The sequence below is a fragment of the Anguilla anguilla genome, chromosome 2, assembly GCF_013347855.1.
Source record: "Anguilla anguilla isolate fAngAng1 chromosome 2, fAngAng1.pri, whole genome shotgun sequence".
In the NCBI taxonomy this organism is placed as follows: domain Eukaryota; kingdom Metazoa; phylum Chordata; class Actinopteri; order Anguilliformes; family Anguillidae; genus Anguilla; species Anguilla anguilla.
The window spans coordinates 12,763,513-12,779,982 of record NC_049202.1 but is presented as its reverse complement, the minus strand read 5'-3'; the positions used below and the strand labels follow the sequence as shown (position 1 = coordinate 12,779,982).

Genomic DNA, 16,470 nt, shown 5'->3' with positions numbered 1-16,470 from the left:
TCCAACTCTCAAAGCACTACAAGACCTACCTGGCCACAGGTAGCTTTTCCAGGCACTAGACCCCTAGAGGTAGGGTGTGTACTTGTGCGTACATGCTCACATGAGGGGGGGGGGGGGGGGGGGGGTTTCTCATAATTTCTTCCCCTGCATAAATCATTTCTACATCCATCCCTGCCTGGCCAAATCACATATGATCCATAATTAATAATGAGGCCATCCTGAAATGCACTGATAACGAACGCCAAATGTGAAGCATCATGTTTTATGCTCTATGAAAACAAAATGCGCGTGCTGAAAAAAAAACTAGTTTTTTTTTAAACTCCTCACCACCACCAACTGTCCCTACTATTGCTGTGCCTTTCTAATGTACATTACCTTTGTATTAAATGAATTTCGTACTTATTCCACATTCCTGTTTGGTATAGTATTACATGTATCCTTGCATACCAGTAGGCCTACGGAATAAAAATGAGCGCGACCTGAACATGCGTCCTTCGTAACTACAGTTTGTTTGAATGTTTATATTTATTCAGAGAATGATGCTCATGGCTAGGATTAGTTTATGGGGAGCAGTACCTATGGCTTATGGAAATCATGATTGTTTATTATTATTATTATTATTGTTATTATTATTATTGTTATCATTGAGCCCTGGTAGGCAAACTGTTGTGTCCATTATTGGTGGGTTTACTTTTTGTGAGTTAATGTCTTTTTTTTTTTGTATTATTTCAGTTTTATTGTATGTTTGTACGTTTTCAATTGGCCACAACCGTTGTGTTCAATGAAGGATAATGTCAATACAGAATTTTGTGACAGCTAGCTGAAATGCTGGTATGGGGGCATTCAGGAATTTGTGTTCTTCAGCAAGAGAATACACTTCAAGCAATCAAAAACATCCACTAAAACTAAATGTATTTATTTTTTAACCCAGAAAGTGAACAGTCTCTGTAAATATAAATGAACACGGTTATTATCTTATTTAGAGAATGATTAAGAAAAAAAAACAGGAATTGTGCAAAAAGGTCACCAGAACATATGGACACAAATATGTACTATGCAATTCTTTGATTAATAATTGTTTTAATGTGTAATGACAAATTTTTAATTGATGTTAGATTTGTTTTGGGGCAAATTTCATGTTTCATGAAATATATAATATTGGAAGAAGGCATGTATCATGTGATTCATAGTGGCCTTTCTCCTGGCTGTAGGTTACTTCCAAGCACTAAATGTAATTAAAATTCTTAGATAGCTACATCAACAGCAAGAGTGTAACTGACACATTTCTATCATTACCAGCATTTATATGTAAGTGTGTTCTTCATAGTCCACATTATATGAGGATATTCAGATAAACAAATGTATCATTACTACATAGTCAAAGTGAATGAACAGCCTGGCTATGACACATGGCTCATAATTAATATTAATTTTCTGCCCTATTTTAGACCCCATTTACATTTGAGGACAACATGTACCTGAGAAATCACCAGGCTTCTCAGCAGCCATCAAAGGGAAACCTGTAAAAGGTTACACCTTGAGAGAAGGCTGACAGGATGACCTTTTAGTGAACCATTAAACTGTGCCCTCCTGACCTGCTCCTGATGTGGCAGTTCACTCTGCGTAAACGTCATGTAAGCGCACAAATCAAGCACATTAGTGTTATAATCGAACAAGGCGGTGAGATTCTGTGCGCCAAATGGTTGACAGAAATTACATTTAAAACAATAAAAAGTTATATAAAGAAGGGAATAGAAAACATGACAACACAGGAGATGAATCGTTCAAACGGTAAACAGTTCACACGCTTTGGTATTTTAGGCTTTGATTTCTGTTGTGTAATAAATTTCGTGAAACTTTTTCTCTAAAAACGCGATTCACAAGATATCTACAGAGCGTTAAGTCTCGCCAGATTCTGACTAGAACAATGAAAAAGGTCCGTTTTCGTGGCTCCAATTAAAACTTTCTTTACAAAAAAGTGAAAAGGCTGTCTATCTCGTGACCCAGTTACAAAATAACTGTAAGTGGTTTTAATTATCCCCTTTATTTGATTTTTTGTGATTGACAGCCGGAGAATAGATCACTGTGTAGATAATAAAGCTTTCCTACCATAATTACTGGGGCTTCGGCTCCCGTATCTCGTTATTTGATGGACAGTGAACTTGGCGAGGTTTACACCAGAGTTCATAGAGATGTCAGGGTCCGTGTTGCAGGTCACACGCAGGTCAGCGCTTGGGAATGAGAGAGAACCCTGGGGGCATCGCAGCTCTCCGGCGCTAATCGTGGACGCTACTCCACCACACACACCGCATCACACGCACAATGCGTTTAAAAGTCTGTGGACGAAAAAGCGTTTACATACATAACCTTTTGAGTAGTCAATCAGACCGCACGAGAGGACTATCGTTTACCCTGGTTAACGCTCAACTTTTCAACATCACTAGCCTGCCGTACAGCAACGTTACATAATAAAACCTGGGAAATGAGGTCAAATTAGCTGGGTTAGCAATCAGCTATGATTCAAACGAGCTCCAACACCAGATCAAAGATAAATGATCCCCCGGTTAGAAGTTGGCTGGAAGAGAAGTCATTAACAAAAAACGACCAATAGCCTAATTATCATAGCCATGTTGGCTGAAACGAAACTATCTGGCTATTTCCCGCAGGACTCCTCCATTACAAGGTGAATGTCTTCTACCCACTTTTTTTATAATGTGAAACATAATGATCATGATTTGTTCAGTACAGGAACTTGAGTTGATCACACCTTTCATTGATACAAATTGCTGATTTATAGCGGCTACGGAAGACAAATGCAGAAAATTGTCAATAACACGATAAACAGCAGTTTATGGCGTATGCGTAGGGCATGCAGTGCACATAAACTGCACTTGAACTTCAGGTAGCATCAGTGTGGGCGGAGCAAGATATGACAGAATTTGAATCATTTCCCACCTGATTCGGCAATCAGTTCTTGGAATTTTTGGTCTACGTCACACTAATTCACAAAAGGTAAACGTCTTTCCGCAATCAGAATGAGGCAAGGCGTCATCTGTTTGAAAACGTTCAATACTATGGGACGAAACACAGGAAACTGAATGTGTACTTCAAATGCACAAGCTATCCACAATGATATCGGTATGAGCCGTCGAAGACATGATTTATTTCCATGTCTGCGTCACTTGAGAATCAAAGGTGAAATGCAGGGCAACCAATTCTAGGGCACCGTGAGGCGCGCCAACAAGAGGGAAATCCAGAAATGTGTCGCTGTAAAATTTGGAGCCACCCTGTCTCTTCCTGAAGTGACTGCGTCGCATGCCTTTTCCACATTATAGCTGTCGTAAAAGCAATTCTAAATGCTGTGGGAGGTTCGCGGGGTATTTACTTTTTATGTACTGGTAACTTTGCTTCTTCCCGTCACTTTTTGGACTGACCCAAATTTGAACCCGCTGCAGAAAATACACATTTAAAGAATAATGAAAAACACTGTAGTTTTTATTTGAATGAGGGCAAATGCCAGGTTTAAGATCATACTATGCAACTGTTTTGCTTGTGGAAATCAGGATATATTCCACGCTAATCTAAATTTCAACTGGTCCATATATTTCTTCCATCATGTGCATTGTACGCGTTAGATGCAGTAATTTATGTTTGCACTATATCATCCTGTGATGCTACTGAAGTTTTGTAATTATACAGGTTCTGAACTAATATTGGGGCAATACTCGTATGTTTGAAATAACATTTACAAACGTAAATATTTTTTAAAGTAACGAGGGAATAACTTGATTTATTTTGCTAAGAGATTTAAAGGTATCAATACCTTCCTCAATCTTTTAAATGCTGTTCAATTAAGCCCGCCCCGGGCATTACACACACCACTCAAGGCACAGTAATGAGTGTAAACTGCGGAATATTTGCAACAAAGAACCCTCGATGGTTCCTATTGTGTTGGGGAATTAACACCTTTTCAAAGTTAAATGCCAGGATTGTCTAGTTTCTACGGGAGGTAGTATTAAAATGCGCTTATAACAAATGGTTAAGGGTTTGGAGTAGCTTCTCCCTTGTGGGCGGAGCGAGATGACACCACAATTAAAGATGAACTTTGTGTGAACTAATTTATCTGACCAAGGTAACAGGAGGCCGAGACCTGTGGAAAGAGTATAAAAGGGCGTATAAACTTTGAGACTTACCAGTAGAGCGCAAACTCTTGTGACATCTCTGAAAAAGTGTCTGGTAACCCTAAAATTGTAGTCTTCGAGTATAATATCAAAATGGGTTTGTACACCTTAGTTGCAACGTGTCTCTGCACTCTGGTACTTCCAGTTTTGCTCTTTTTAGTTGCAGTTAAGTTGTGGCAAATGTATATGATTCGTGGTCGTGATCCGAGCTGCCAGCGTCCCCTTCCTCCAGGTACAATGGGCTTGCCCTTTCTTGGCGAGACACTTCAACTGGTTTTGCAGGTAAGGCACGAACCTTTCAGTGTTCTGAAATATACATATGAGACAGAAGTGATTCTTGGTGTGACGGTGAGATGTGTGAATGAGAAAACTCGCTAATATAAATATTAAGTATTTGGGATTGATGTGTGTTGTCCGCCGCTGCAGTATCAATATGATATATTGAAATTGACTCATTTACTTTTATCCGTGTATCGTGGAGATGGCAGTAGTAGAAAAACAATCATCACGTTGTTTCCTCTTACAGAGAAGGAAATTCCTCCGGATGAAGCGCCAGAAGTACGGATTTATTTATAAAACTCATCTGTTCGGCAACCCCACTGTGAGAATAATGGGAGCCGAGAATGTGAGGCAGATACTGTTGGGTGAACATAAACTTGTCGCTGGTTATTGGCCGGCGTCTGTGAGAAGCATTCTGGGCTCCGACACTCTCTCCAATGTGCATGGTGCACAGCACAAAAGCAAGAAAAGGGTAAGTTCAAAGAGGGTATTTTCGTCTCGTGAACATGGTCCAGAAGGGTTATCCCATTCTACTGGCATATTTGCTAGCTGTATTTCATAGTTAGAACATTTCAACATGGCTTAGTTTAGCATCTTTCTTTATATTTTGTGAACCAGTTTATCGTCTCATGCTTTCCACGATGGAGTGCCTTGTAATGTTTTCGTTAACAGTCTTCATATTTTTAGGCGCTTATGAAAGCCTTCTCACGTGAAGCCTTGGAGAACTACATCCCCGTTATCCGCGAGGAGGTGAGATGCGCAGTAAAGGACTGGATGCAGAGCGATTCCTGCGTTCTGGTTTATCCGGAGATGAAGCGGCTCATGTTCCGCATTGCAATGAGGATTCTGCTGGGGTTCGACCCCGACCAAATTAAGACAGACGAGGAGGAATTAGTGGAGGCATTCGAAGAGATGAAAAAGAACCTGTTCTCCCTCCCAATCGATGTTCCATTCAGCGGGTTATACCGGGTATGTGTCAAAAGATCCAAGTCAATGCAGTTGATGCTTTAGCATAAGCGCGTCTTTGAGCGCATCATGCATTTCAGTATTGTGCCGCGATTATTTTTGTATAAATGAACATGACTCTATTGTTGATTCCATAGGGTCTGAAAGCTCGCAATTTCATTCATTCAAAAATCGAAGAAAATATACAAAAGAAGATCCAGGACAGCGTTGACGAGAGAAAACCCAAGGATGCGCTCCAGCTGTTAATTGAAAACTGTAGACGAAGCGACGAACCACTCAGCATGCAGGTAATTACTATGTCATGACTGCTTAGCATTTTACAGTTTTAGGCCACGTTTCGTAACATTTACTGATACTGCCGATGTTAAAATACAATTCTACTCCCATTCGAAGGAGCTCAAAGAGTCTGCGACAGAATTACTCTTCGGCGGTCATGAGACTACGGCCAGCACTGCCACCTCTCTGGTGATGTTCCTTGGACTGAATCAGGACGTGATACAGCGCGTGAGAGAGGAGCTTCAGGAGAGGGTAAGAAAGTACATGCATAATAACCACAAAAAATATCCGTGTTATGGAAACTTTGTCCCCCGTCGGTATTTATGAAATGCACTATTATATTTCCTAAAGGGATTAACAGGCGTGTGTCCCCAAGAGAAAACTCTCAATATAGAGTTACTGGAACAGCTGAAATACACGGGGTGTGTTATCAAAGAAACCCTGCGGATTAACCCCCCTGTCCCTGGAGGCTTCCGTGTGGCTCTGAAGACGTTCGAAATCGACGTAAGTTTAAATCAGATATCCCGGTTTTCAAGAAAATGCCATTATAGTACTCTAAAGCATAGAAGTTAGACTTGCCAGTATAGGCATCGTTTGGGCAATCATAGAGGCAACTTTAAATCACGTCAAGACACTTAGTTAAAATAACTGCTATACACATAGTTTCAGACATGCCTCAAGTAAGATAGTATAGCACAATTTCCATGTGAATTGTGAATGTATGGCAAAAAATAATTAGTTTTTAGAGATTGACATATTGTTGGGGTGTACTGAAAGCCCCCGGTATCAACTTCTTAATCTTAATTGCCAATTAATTTTTTTTGTCCAGGGTTACCAGATCCCAAAAGGATGGAATGTCATTTACAGCATATGTGACACACACGATGTTGCGGATGTGTTCCCCAACAAGGAGGAATTTCAGCCAGAAAGATTCATGTGCAAGTCTCCCGAAGACTCCTCCAGGTTTAACTACATCCCCTTTGGAGGGGGCTCAAGGATGTGTGTTGGCAAGGAATTTGCAAAAGTCGTCCTGAAGATATTCCTAGTTGAGCTGACCACAAAATGCAACTGGACCCTGTTGAATGGACCACCAACTATGAAAACAGGCCCAACTGTTTACCCAGTGGACAACCTCCCCACAAAATTCTGCAACTATACTGATAATTAAAAAGGAGTTGTGAACTGTTAGCTTGAAAATATGTAAATAGTCTTATTTAATTATTTTAGATTAACTGACCGTGTTTGTCATTTTAGTTTTAACTTGTATAGTTTAATACAATAGATATTTATATAAACTCAACAATATTTTTGTAAACAAAAACTTTAAGCACTACATATTAATGGATCTATCGTTTCTTTGCAACCTGTAAATGTTGTGTACATTTGTAATGTAGTTAAGTAGCATTTTGTATCTTAATGCATCTTATTTAAGTTACACATTACTGTAAAGCTTTTATTTAATAAAATGTTTTCAAAGAAAAAAACCCTGTAACTGAATCATGACTGTTTCTTACTTATCAATGAATCTTTACACATTTACACAATAGTTTCCTCTGTAATTCAGTATATTGGACTGATGAGTGCTTCTGCCACATCAGTCCATTCTCCAGGTTAGCCTTCATATCCTAGCTCTCAATGGCTTAATCAGAGGAAAACTCATAATATTCTTGACCATAAAATGGTATAGCAAACTGTAAAATGGACAAAATAATGTTGAGCACGCTTGTGCTCAAATTCTGACTTCACGACTGGTTGCTTGCCTTCAAATAAGTTGGCTTAAGACCAACTGATCTGGAAAAATAACTTGCAAGGTTCATGTAGGTTACAAGTGTTTCTCCAGATGCATCAATAAACTACAAAAACCCAGATTTGGTAATGTTGGCCAGTCTAACACATGAATAATTGTGGGTGCACAATATGAAAGCATGCAACCCACCAAATTTGTAGATACAGTCAGTGTGTGACTGAAAGTTGAATATAATATTGATATTGCCATTGCTTTTTAAATCACGAAATGCTGAGAACAACTCAAGTACTCACTGAAAAGAAAAAGCTCCAGGAAGGTGTGTTGACCCAGTTTTAAGAAACAGCAGCTGAAAGTTATGAAGGCTAAAATCCCAGAACCACAAGAAGCAATGGGGTAAACCATAAATTAAACTGATGAGAGAAATGTTAAAGCCTTGGCATTAGCTCCACATACTGATGTGGCACATAACTCTGATGCATGTAATAAGGCCATAAGTTAATATTTTAATTATTTGCGTGCATAAACATTCATATTCATGGAAAGATATGCAGCAGTGGCTTTTGACCTAGAACCTAAAAAGAAAAAAATTGGTAGGCCCAATCTTGCCATCTTTGCAAAGCGTATTCCAGCGGAGTAGGTGACAAAAAAAAAAGAAAAGGTATTGCAATTAAACCAGAGTTTCACTCAGGAAATTGAACTGCAAAGAACGATATCTCAAGCAGAAGCTGAAGGAAGAGTGAGGGCAGGGAGACGGGGTGGCACAGAGTTCACGCGGAGGAGCGCCTCAGACGGGGAGGCTGGGCAGCATTTGGAGCGCTGAATGGCGGCGTCTCCCAGCACACTGGGTCATGGGGAAGGGACATGTCCTTGCATGACATTGGGAGAACAAGGCGTTTTGCGAGGCTGGCAGATGCACCGTTTGGCCATTCCTTGGCCCGGTCTGCGGTTCCTGATTTACACCCTCCCAGCTCCATGGCTGACACCTTTATGTCCATCCCTCCTATCCCTGCAGGTCCAGCCCGCCGTGATAGATGCAGCTGAACTTTTCCCTCCTATCACCTTGTAAAGAACGTCCGCCTCGCCCATTGTTTAACATCACGGGGGAAAACAAAACTTTTGTTTTTTTTACCGCAACTCTCAATTACCAGCCATTTTTTTTTGTCCGAATTTGCAAGAGCATATACGGAATTTATTACGGCGCAATGAAAGAAGTTTAAAACCCCACTTCTTTTTATTCAGTCCCCCGAGCCGAACATCGTGCCGAGTAAATCAACGTAACTGCGGCTGGACCTACATTGTTGCCGGACTTGCTTCACACACTGTGCCATTTGTTATTCAGCACAGTAAATTTGAAGTTCCAAGGAGGAGGAATAAGGGCCACTATTAGGTTCTAAAGAGGGGGGGGGGGGGGGGTCTGACTTCACCACTAACAAAACAATGGGGCCTAAAAGGAATCACAGGAAAAAACACAAAATACACACACTTACTTGTTCAAGTGTATGTGGCAAGGGGAAGTGAATTCACTAGGCCGCAGGTAGGGCCAGGTGTGAAACAAAAACACAACATATCATCTAAAATCCTGGAACATGTAAGCATGTTGCCTGCTTCACTTTCTGAAAAATACTGGCAAATAACTCACACCTATGGCATGTGTAGAGGCATAAACCTACAAATAAGAACGCAACCACATGGTGGTTCTCCTCTTTTGTATGAGTAGCCTAGACTGGAGAAATGTCCGCATAATATAACCAGAAAATAAGAGAACACTATTGACTGCTGATGAATGTCAATATATAGTACAGGTGCATGAATAAAATTGTAGTAAACGTAGGAAAAAGTAATTCTGCATACTGCACAGTAGTTCCAAAAATTAACCTAATTTATTATAACCGTGCCCAAATGAATATTGTATATAGTTATTTCTTCACCCGCACCTTTAAGTTGGGCACCAATGTAATATATTAGGGTAATTTTTGGAACTAGTGTTAGTCCAAACCTCTTTCATTTTTACCCAACATATAACCTCAATTTTATCTGACATATGAGCATTCAGCTGAATCTTCACCTAAAACAAACTGGTCAATATCCAATCCAGTTACAAATGGGATTTAGGTATGCCTATATGTAGCTGCAAGTCAGCCCAGCAACATAAACAAACCTTATCATTACTGCATCCGTACCTGAACAAAATTCAGTTTTCAGATTGATAAAAACCACATACAATGCATAAATGAAAATCAATACATAAAATTAAACTATCGATAACGCTCACATTTCACAGTCAAATTCTTTCTTCTCTCCCCATTGAATTGTTACTGTTCATCAATTGAACTGCAAGTCCCCTCTCCACCCAGCTATAAGGCTCTGTGGTAATATCCCAGTTAAACTATGTGGCGGCTGGTTCTCAGAGGTCTTACTGAAGGCATCAACAGCTCCAACCAAGCTTATTACAGCGCACAGCAGGCAGAGTAAACAGATGATGATCAGGTAATGGCCTCATTAATGGTGATATTTTCCTCCTTTGCAGGAGTGAAAATGGGATTTCGACTTCCAGGAAAGTCAATGAACATGCTCCTAACGTTATTTGTATGTCTGATGCACTCTTGCCCTCCTGCGGAGACATATCAGGTCCTTTCACAAACTCTCAATTAGATTATATATTAGCTACCCCTCTGTAATCATTATAATCAGGAAAAGCTTTTCTGGGTTCCTGGGGTCAGGCAAAGTTCAATGATAAAAGAGACACGGTGCCGCAGTGGCATGATATTCTCCATTCTTCCTCCAGCCTAAGTAGTACCCATCTAATAAGTGCACATCTCCTTTGCAATCTATACTCTTTACACTGATAGGTGGGCCACTCATTGTTTTTGATAATACTTGAATATTCCTGAATTTTTTAAAGTAATGGCAAATGGTGTAAATTTGTCAAATGGATTTTCCTTTTGCAGACCGACTGGTTTTCTGCATCTATCTGTGTTTGGAAAGTCAATGTAAAGTCAAATTAATTTGAGCCGAGAAATGGTTCTTAAAACGGACAAAATTACGCCGCAGAAGGCAATTTACGTGCTCAATCCCAGGCAATGTAATTTTCAAAAGATAATTTGCTAAAAAAATCTATTTAATGCCATTAAAAGACGTCCTGATTACAAGAATTATGTAAAAACAGGCGTGTAGTAAGGCGATCGAGACAGATAACTGTTCACAAATTCATGCACTTCACAGCAAACACGAAAAGGTACAAAGTACTGAAACTCAACCTTGTGCCCCCATGGTCAGACATCTCCAAAGTGGCTTGACTTACGGCACCATCTTTTCCATCACGCATTTACAAAGTCCACAGTGGTGATATGGAATTGATTCCGAAGAATAATAAGAATCAAATCTGAGTGGCTTTGTAAAAACACCACATTCAGGTGCGAGAGGGGGAAACTCATCTGCATTAATTGAATCACACTGATGCTGGTTACTATATTGTTATGGTAGTAGTGGGATGCCCTATAGTCATTTGCTCCAGCAAATAACCGATCATCAAAGTCCGGTCTATGTTCAAGCAAAACAATAGAATTACTTGCAAGGAAGAAGTGGATTTGGAACCCGAGGGCTGTGATTTTGGATCACAGCTGACAAAGAGAAATCTGCGAAGTGCGTGATAACAACAACATAAGGAAGCAAACAATGTCCTGGCTCCAGAGAGTAATCAGTAAGGGAAAGTGCAGCCTGAGCTCTACAGCCTAGACATTGATCATTAAACTCTGGGCTATGTCATTCAGCAGCTACAACTGCTAGTCCGCAGTGGTGCAATAACACTGGCTTTGTCCCATCAGGATAAGGTGAGTTTGCGAGCCAGAGCGTCTTGGGCTACTGTTGCTTCAGCAACCTCTAGCTACTCACCCAACATCTACAGCAGTGGTGTCAAACTCCAGACCTGATGGGCCACAGTGACTCCAGGTAACTGCGCTTTCCTTTAAATAAGCAGCCAATTAAGGCCTTGAGAACAAGGTCTGCAGACACTCGCCAATCAAAGACTTGAATTAATCACTTGTGCTTAAACAGCGAAATCCAGCAGACACTGTGGCCCTCCAGGACTGGAGTTTGACACTCCTGACCTACAGGATAACAGCTATCAGAGATGTACCTCCAGTCAACAGGGCTTACAAAATTATTATATTATTCCTGAGCTTGGGACAAAAACATCTACCACAAAATTACAGACCCCTCCCCCCCCACCTTGGACTGGGACAATGTACCCAGTTGCCCCCCCCTCCCCCCAGTAAGCCCCAACCATCCTGTTAGTATACCGTGTGGCTTGTAGCATGGGAAAATATGACTGGATCTTGGGCATGTCCATCAGAAGTGTTCATGCATTATGTGTGTGCTTCCTAAGTGGGTAGTGGCACAGCGGTGAAAAGAGGGTCATTCTAAAACTGAAGAAAAATGGGGAAAATAATAAAAGCAATACTACACCATTTTCCAGCAACATATCACAAAGTGAAAAATTGATTGATGACACGTGAACATTTTCCCAAAGGGAACATCATTTTGTCCTGTCCAATGCACATAAAAGACTTAGTCCTGATGTTCCATTTTGGTCAAAGATCAAAGCTTCTTAAAGATTCAGATGACTTAAAAATCATGGTATTCCTGCCCCCAGTTGAATACTGTCCAAATACAGCCCCCAGACCATGGAAGCGTATTACTTATGCCAGAGACGGACCTGACAGCTAGGGATCCCACATTAATGGGGAATGCTTTCACTCAGTGCAAACTGCAAACAGCTACACCCTGATAGAGTTCAAGTGCTGCTTTTCTTCAGGCCCAGTAAAGGGAGACGATGTCAGTTTTCTCAGTTTTCAGTGAAATAGTAGCATGAATGATAACCATGCCCCCTTTCCCCTCCGTTAAGGAAAAAAAAGGCAGCAATGAGTCACCAAAAATAATGTATTCATTCATTTAGTGATGAAGCTTATCTCAGCTCAGAATACAAAATATCAGGGGATAAAAATTTTTTTTAAAAACTATATATACACACATACACATGCATGCACACACGCACACACACACACACATATATATATATATATATATATATAAAGGCTAATATGGGATGCTGCTGAGTGGATAAAATGGTATTGGTGCTCACCTTGTTCTAGAATAAAGTAAAACATGTTAATTTACATTTACAGCACTTATCAAGCAGCACACAAAAGGTTTTTGAATACATTTCTGTGTTAAAATTCTTTTAGGTACAGAAATTCCTTGGCTGAACATCTAGTCCACAATTCTACAATTACCGTTGAGCAGATTTATGATGGTCAGACCCACATATTGAGATAAGTTGCACAATCAAGAAAGTACTTTTCAAATATTGAACTCAACTTCAAATCTAGGATATTATTTAAACTGCAGTTCGGATACATGTCAGGCAACAATCAGAAGCAATTATGACATTACATATTGCAGTATCCTTTCAAATACTCAGTTACAGTACCAAAATTCTGTTCTGTCATTAAGACATTAAGAGCATGCACCACTAAACAAGTCAGTCACCATGTAAGTCTGACACTCTCTTAATACCTGTTAAGACAGGGGAAGAGATGCTGCAGACCCACTGAAGGAGCCCTATAGACATCAGCCAGACAATCCACAACAACATAACCACTGGTGACCAGGTGGATCTGGACACAGAGAGATTATTTCATGATAAGAGAAACTGCCCAGATAGTTGGGAGCCTAGCGACTTTCAAGGGAAGTCTCCATTTCAAGTTGTGCAATCCATGCAGTGCACCAGCTGCTTTAACGGCAGGTCTCAGGAGAGTCAGGAGAGCCCAACACTACGTACAGCTTAGGTAATTTGGAGTGTCCGGTACAACTCTCCCCCACTGCCTTTGTGCTTCCCTATAGGTGGTCTAAAAATGTCCTCCACCTATTAGAAAAGAGAAATCCCTATGCCTACAGGTCAGTGGTCCCAATTCCCCCCACACCCCTGCTGCCTTACAGCAACCAAATATCCACATTTCCAGAAGTCCCTGCATATCTATAATTCTATGGTAACGAGGCACAGTGCTCAGATCTGCAAAGGGACAACAAACGCCAATTGTCAGTGTTCATTTCTGTCTTTGTGTATAGAAAGAACACAAAGTCAGCATCCAGTGCACAGGGCCTGGTACGTTTAACAAGTTCATGATTCATTCAAAAGTCAAAAAGGCTTAATTTTATGCCATAAATACAACATGTATGATGCTGATTTCAGTTACAAAGTCATCTAAAGAGTGATTTCACAATGACTGATTTACTAGTGTTAGGCTACATGTAGACCTTTACAGACTTCAAAGATGAGACATCCTCCACTGGCACCTCCCAGCCATGGTCCTGAAGGCCACAATGGGCACACTTGCTAATGGACAAGTTTCCACCCACCTACTATTTAATTAAAATCACTACTAATTAAGTTCATAAAGCAAAAGAAAACGTCAACAGGTACAGAAACACTTTGGCCATGGAGCACACAATAACACCTGTCAGTAGCAGGACACCTCAATCACTAGGTTTTGTTTTTCCATGCCACAAACTGGAGAGAAAAGGTTCTCTTAGCATAATAAACATGCCCGCCATCTGACAACCGCACAACAAAAGGATGCACTTTCCATTCTGCTCACTTCTTATGAGTGCACAATCCAGCCATGCAAAGGGAATCAGAGACAGATTCTAGAGCAGAACTCGTCAAGGTGAGTGATAATTACAAGCCGCTTCAGACAACATCTGTTACTGCGGCATTCCTCCAGTCAGTCCCTATGAAGACAAGTTCAGACATCCTCCAGAGTTCATGACTGACAAAGGCCCATGGCAGTTTCATCTGAGCTTTGTCTCCTCTCCATTTCCCTCCCAGCTGGGGTAATACGGTCAGACAACATACTGCTTACACTTCCTGGTCATTTACATTTATTTAAAAATAAACTGCAGCTCAGTAACTTTTCCAAACTAAAGACTGGTATTCAGTTAAGCACTGCAACATACAAACGTAGTCACGGCAGGTGTTGTGTGTAATGTTGTTCTTTGGTTGCATACCCACCGAAAGGTACTTTGTTTATACTTTTGCATGAATGATGACCATATTCTGGAAAACAGAAATCGTTTTGCTATTAGAATAAATTTGTTTATAATTCCAAAATGTCTCTTTTAATGATGAAAAATGTCATGAAAGCAAATTGACCTAACTTTGCTAAGCTTTGGCAATACATTTTCAGCAAGCTGGCATACCCAATTATTTAAGTAAGTTACTTCATCTATCAGCACAATTCATATTGCATAAACTGAAACACATATGACCGATATATACCAATTACACACCAGAAAAAAATGGGGACATGGGGACAATGTGGTTTGATTTTTCCACCAAAGCACTCAACCATAACTCCATAGTTTTTTTGTTGGCTGACTGTTTGAACTCTGAGGTCCCCGCATAAGTAGCTATTTTTAAAACCATCTGTAAACCGGGTCAACCCATGGTTGACTGCAATGAATGTTACCACTCCTTTTTTATAGCCTAGGAAGGCAGTTTACAAACAAAGTCTCCGCCTGTAAACCGCTCCGTCTGATGCAGGCCGCCTGTGTGAACTCCCAGCCCTAAAGTCTGTGAAATAAGATATGAGGCTTCATTCCCATCACAAATACTGATACGACTCATTCCAGGGAAGCCTCTGACTCGAGGTCAGGTAGAGTTCATCAAAATGTTAACCGGTCGCTGCTAAATCAGCATTTAAGGTGACTTGTTTTCATTTCTCTGCTTCCTTGAGGCAGACGCAAAAGTGTTTTTGAGCTTTTTACAGAAGGAGAGAGACAGAGAGAGAGAGAGAGAGAGAGAGAGAGCGAGAGAGAGAGAGGACAAATGGCAAGGAAATGTATGAACTCTTGTGTTTCTCAGGGCAAATAAACCATGGTGTCATTAACATTGTTGTTTATGCTATAAAAACTCAGTGCAAGGTTGATTTAGACTGTACTGCCATGTCACATACCGCAATAAGTTCAAAAGTTCAGCTCAACCATGAACTTTGTCAGGGCACAGCAGGCAGTTCCACGAAGGCACTGCATTTAAAGAGAAGCCAGAGGAGTACTAAGCCCAGAAGGTGAACGTGCAACATTTACGGAGGATGACAGGTTTGGAGGCCCTCCACACACACACACACACACAAACACACACAGATATACAGACGCGCACACACACACACACACACACACACACACCCAGGCTGTACAACCCACCCTTGTAATTATTTTATAACCCTCTTCATATTGGAAGTACAAACAAAGTCACAGCGAATGAAAATCAAGTCTAGCTGTTTGGTCAGTGCTATTCACCGGCCCTGTGTGTGTTTTAGGGCTCTGCTGAGTTCCCCATGCACAGAGGGCATTGCTGTAGCAGAGCTAAGCTCTGCTCCACTATTTAATAACATTCTTTCAGAGGTTTTGTGTTCATACTTGCGTCTCTGGGTCCTGCTGGTGGCTTTCCTCTCGGTCTGGAACACAGGAGGAAAAACCAAACAAAAGGGTCGTGACTCTTGTGCGTTTGTGCACTGCCGGCTGGTGCCCTGACTAGCCTGTGCAAACCAGCACTAGGCATAACTGGTTCAGGAATGAAAACAAACTTGTGCTGTTGTTACAGCCTAATTTGCTTTTCTTTCCTTTTTCTCCCAAAACATTTAAAGACCACTAAATGCTGAACCTAATGCAGGACACAGTTCTGACACAAAGCTTACCAGTTTGGCATAATTATAAACTTAAAAGTGATATTCAAAAGGTGACTTAAATGTATTTTTCACTGTGTGTAACACTACACAATATATTCTTCAATATAATGTTTGCATGCTGTTATCTGCAGCAGTAGTACATCATGAATGAAATCACACTAAATGTCAGTATATTCTCTATAGTGCACATCATTTATGGCTTTTAAGCATGTTTCTTAGGTTGCATGAAATTACAGTTGTACTTAAAATTCTAAACATAGCACTTTCTTTGCAGTGA

At 40.6% G+C, this 16,470-nt stretch overlaps 1 protein-coding gene across 1 annotated transcript; it reads left to right on the top strand.

Annotated features, from left to right (window-relative positions):
• The first annotated feature begins 4,050 nt into the window (after nt 1–4,050).
• LOC118220113 (cytochrome P450 26A1) lies at nt 4,051–7,156 on the top strand. Its single transcript, XM_035403739.1, has 7 exons — nt 4,051–4,463; nt 4,708–4,932; nt 5,148–5,429; nt 5,564–5,713; nt 5,820–5,954; nt 6,054–6,206; nt 6,532–7,156. Exons 1-7 carry the CDS (start codon nt 4,275–4,277, stop codon nt 6,868–6,870), a joined length of 1,473 nt encoding a protein of 490 aa, XP_035259630.1. The 5' UTR covers nt 4,051–4,274; the 3' UTR covers nt 6,871–7,156.
• The last annotated feature ends 9,314 nt before the right edge of the window (nt 7,157–16,470 follow it).

Coding starts and splice junctions, on each gene's coding strand:
- LOC118220113 (XM_035403739.1), top strand. CDS start 4,275: ATGGGTTTGTACACCTTAGTTGCAACGTGTCTCTGCACTCTGGTACTT. Junction 5,714..5,819: donor ACGAACCACTCAGCATGCAG/GTAATTACTATG, acceptor TCCCATTCGAAG/GAGCTCAAAGAGTCTGCGAC. Junction 5,955..6,053: donor GAGAGGAGCTTCAGGAGAGG/GTAAGAAAGTAC, acceptor TATTTCCTAAAG/GGATTAACAGGCGTGTGTCC.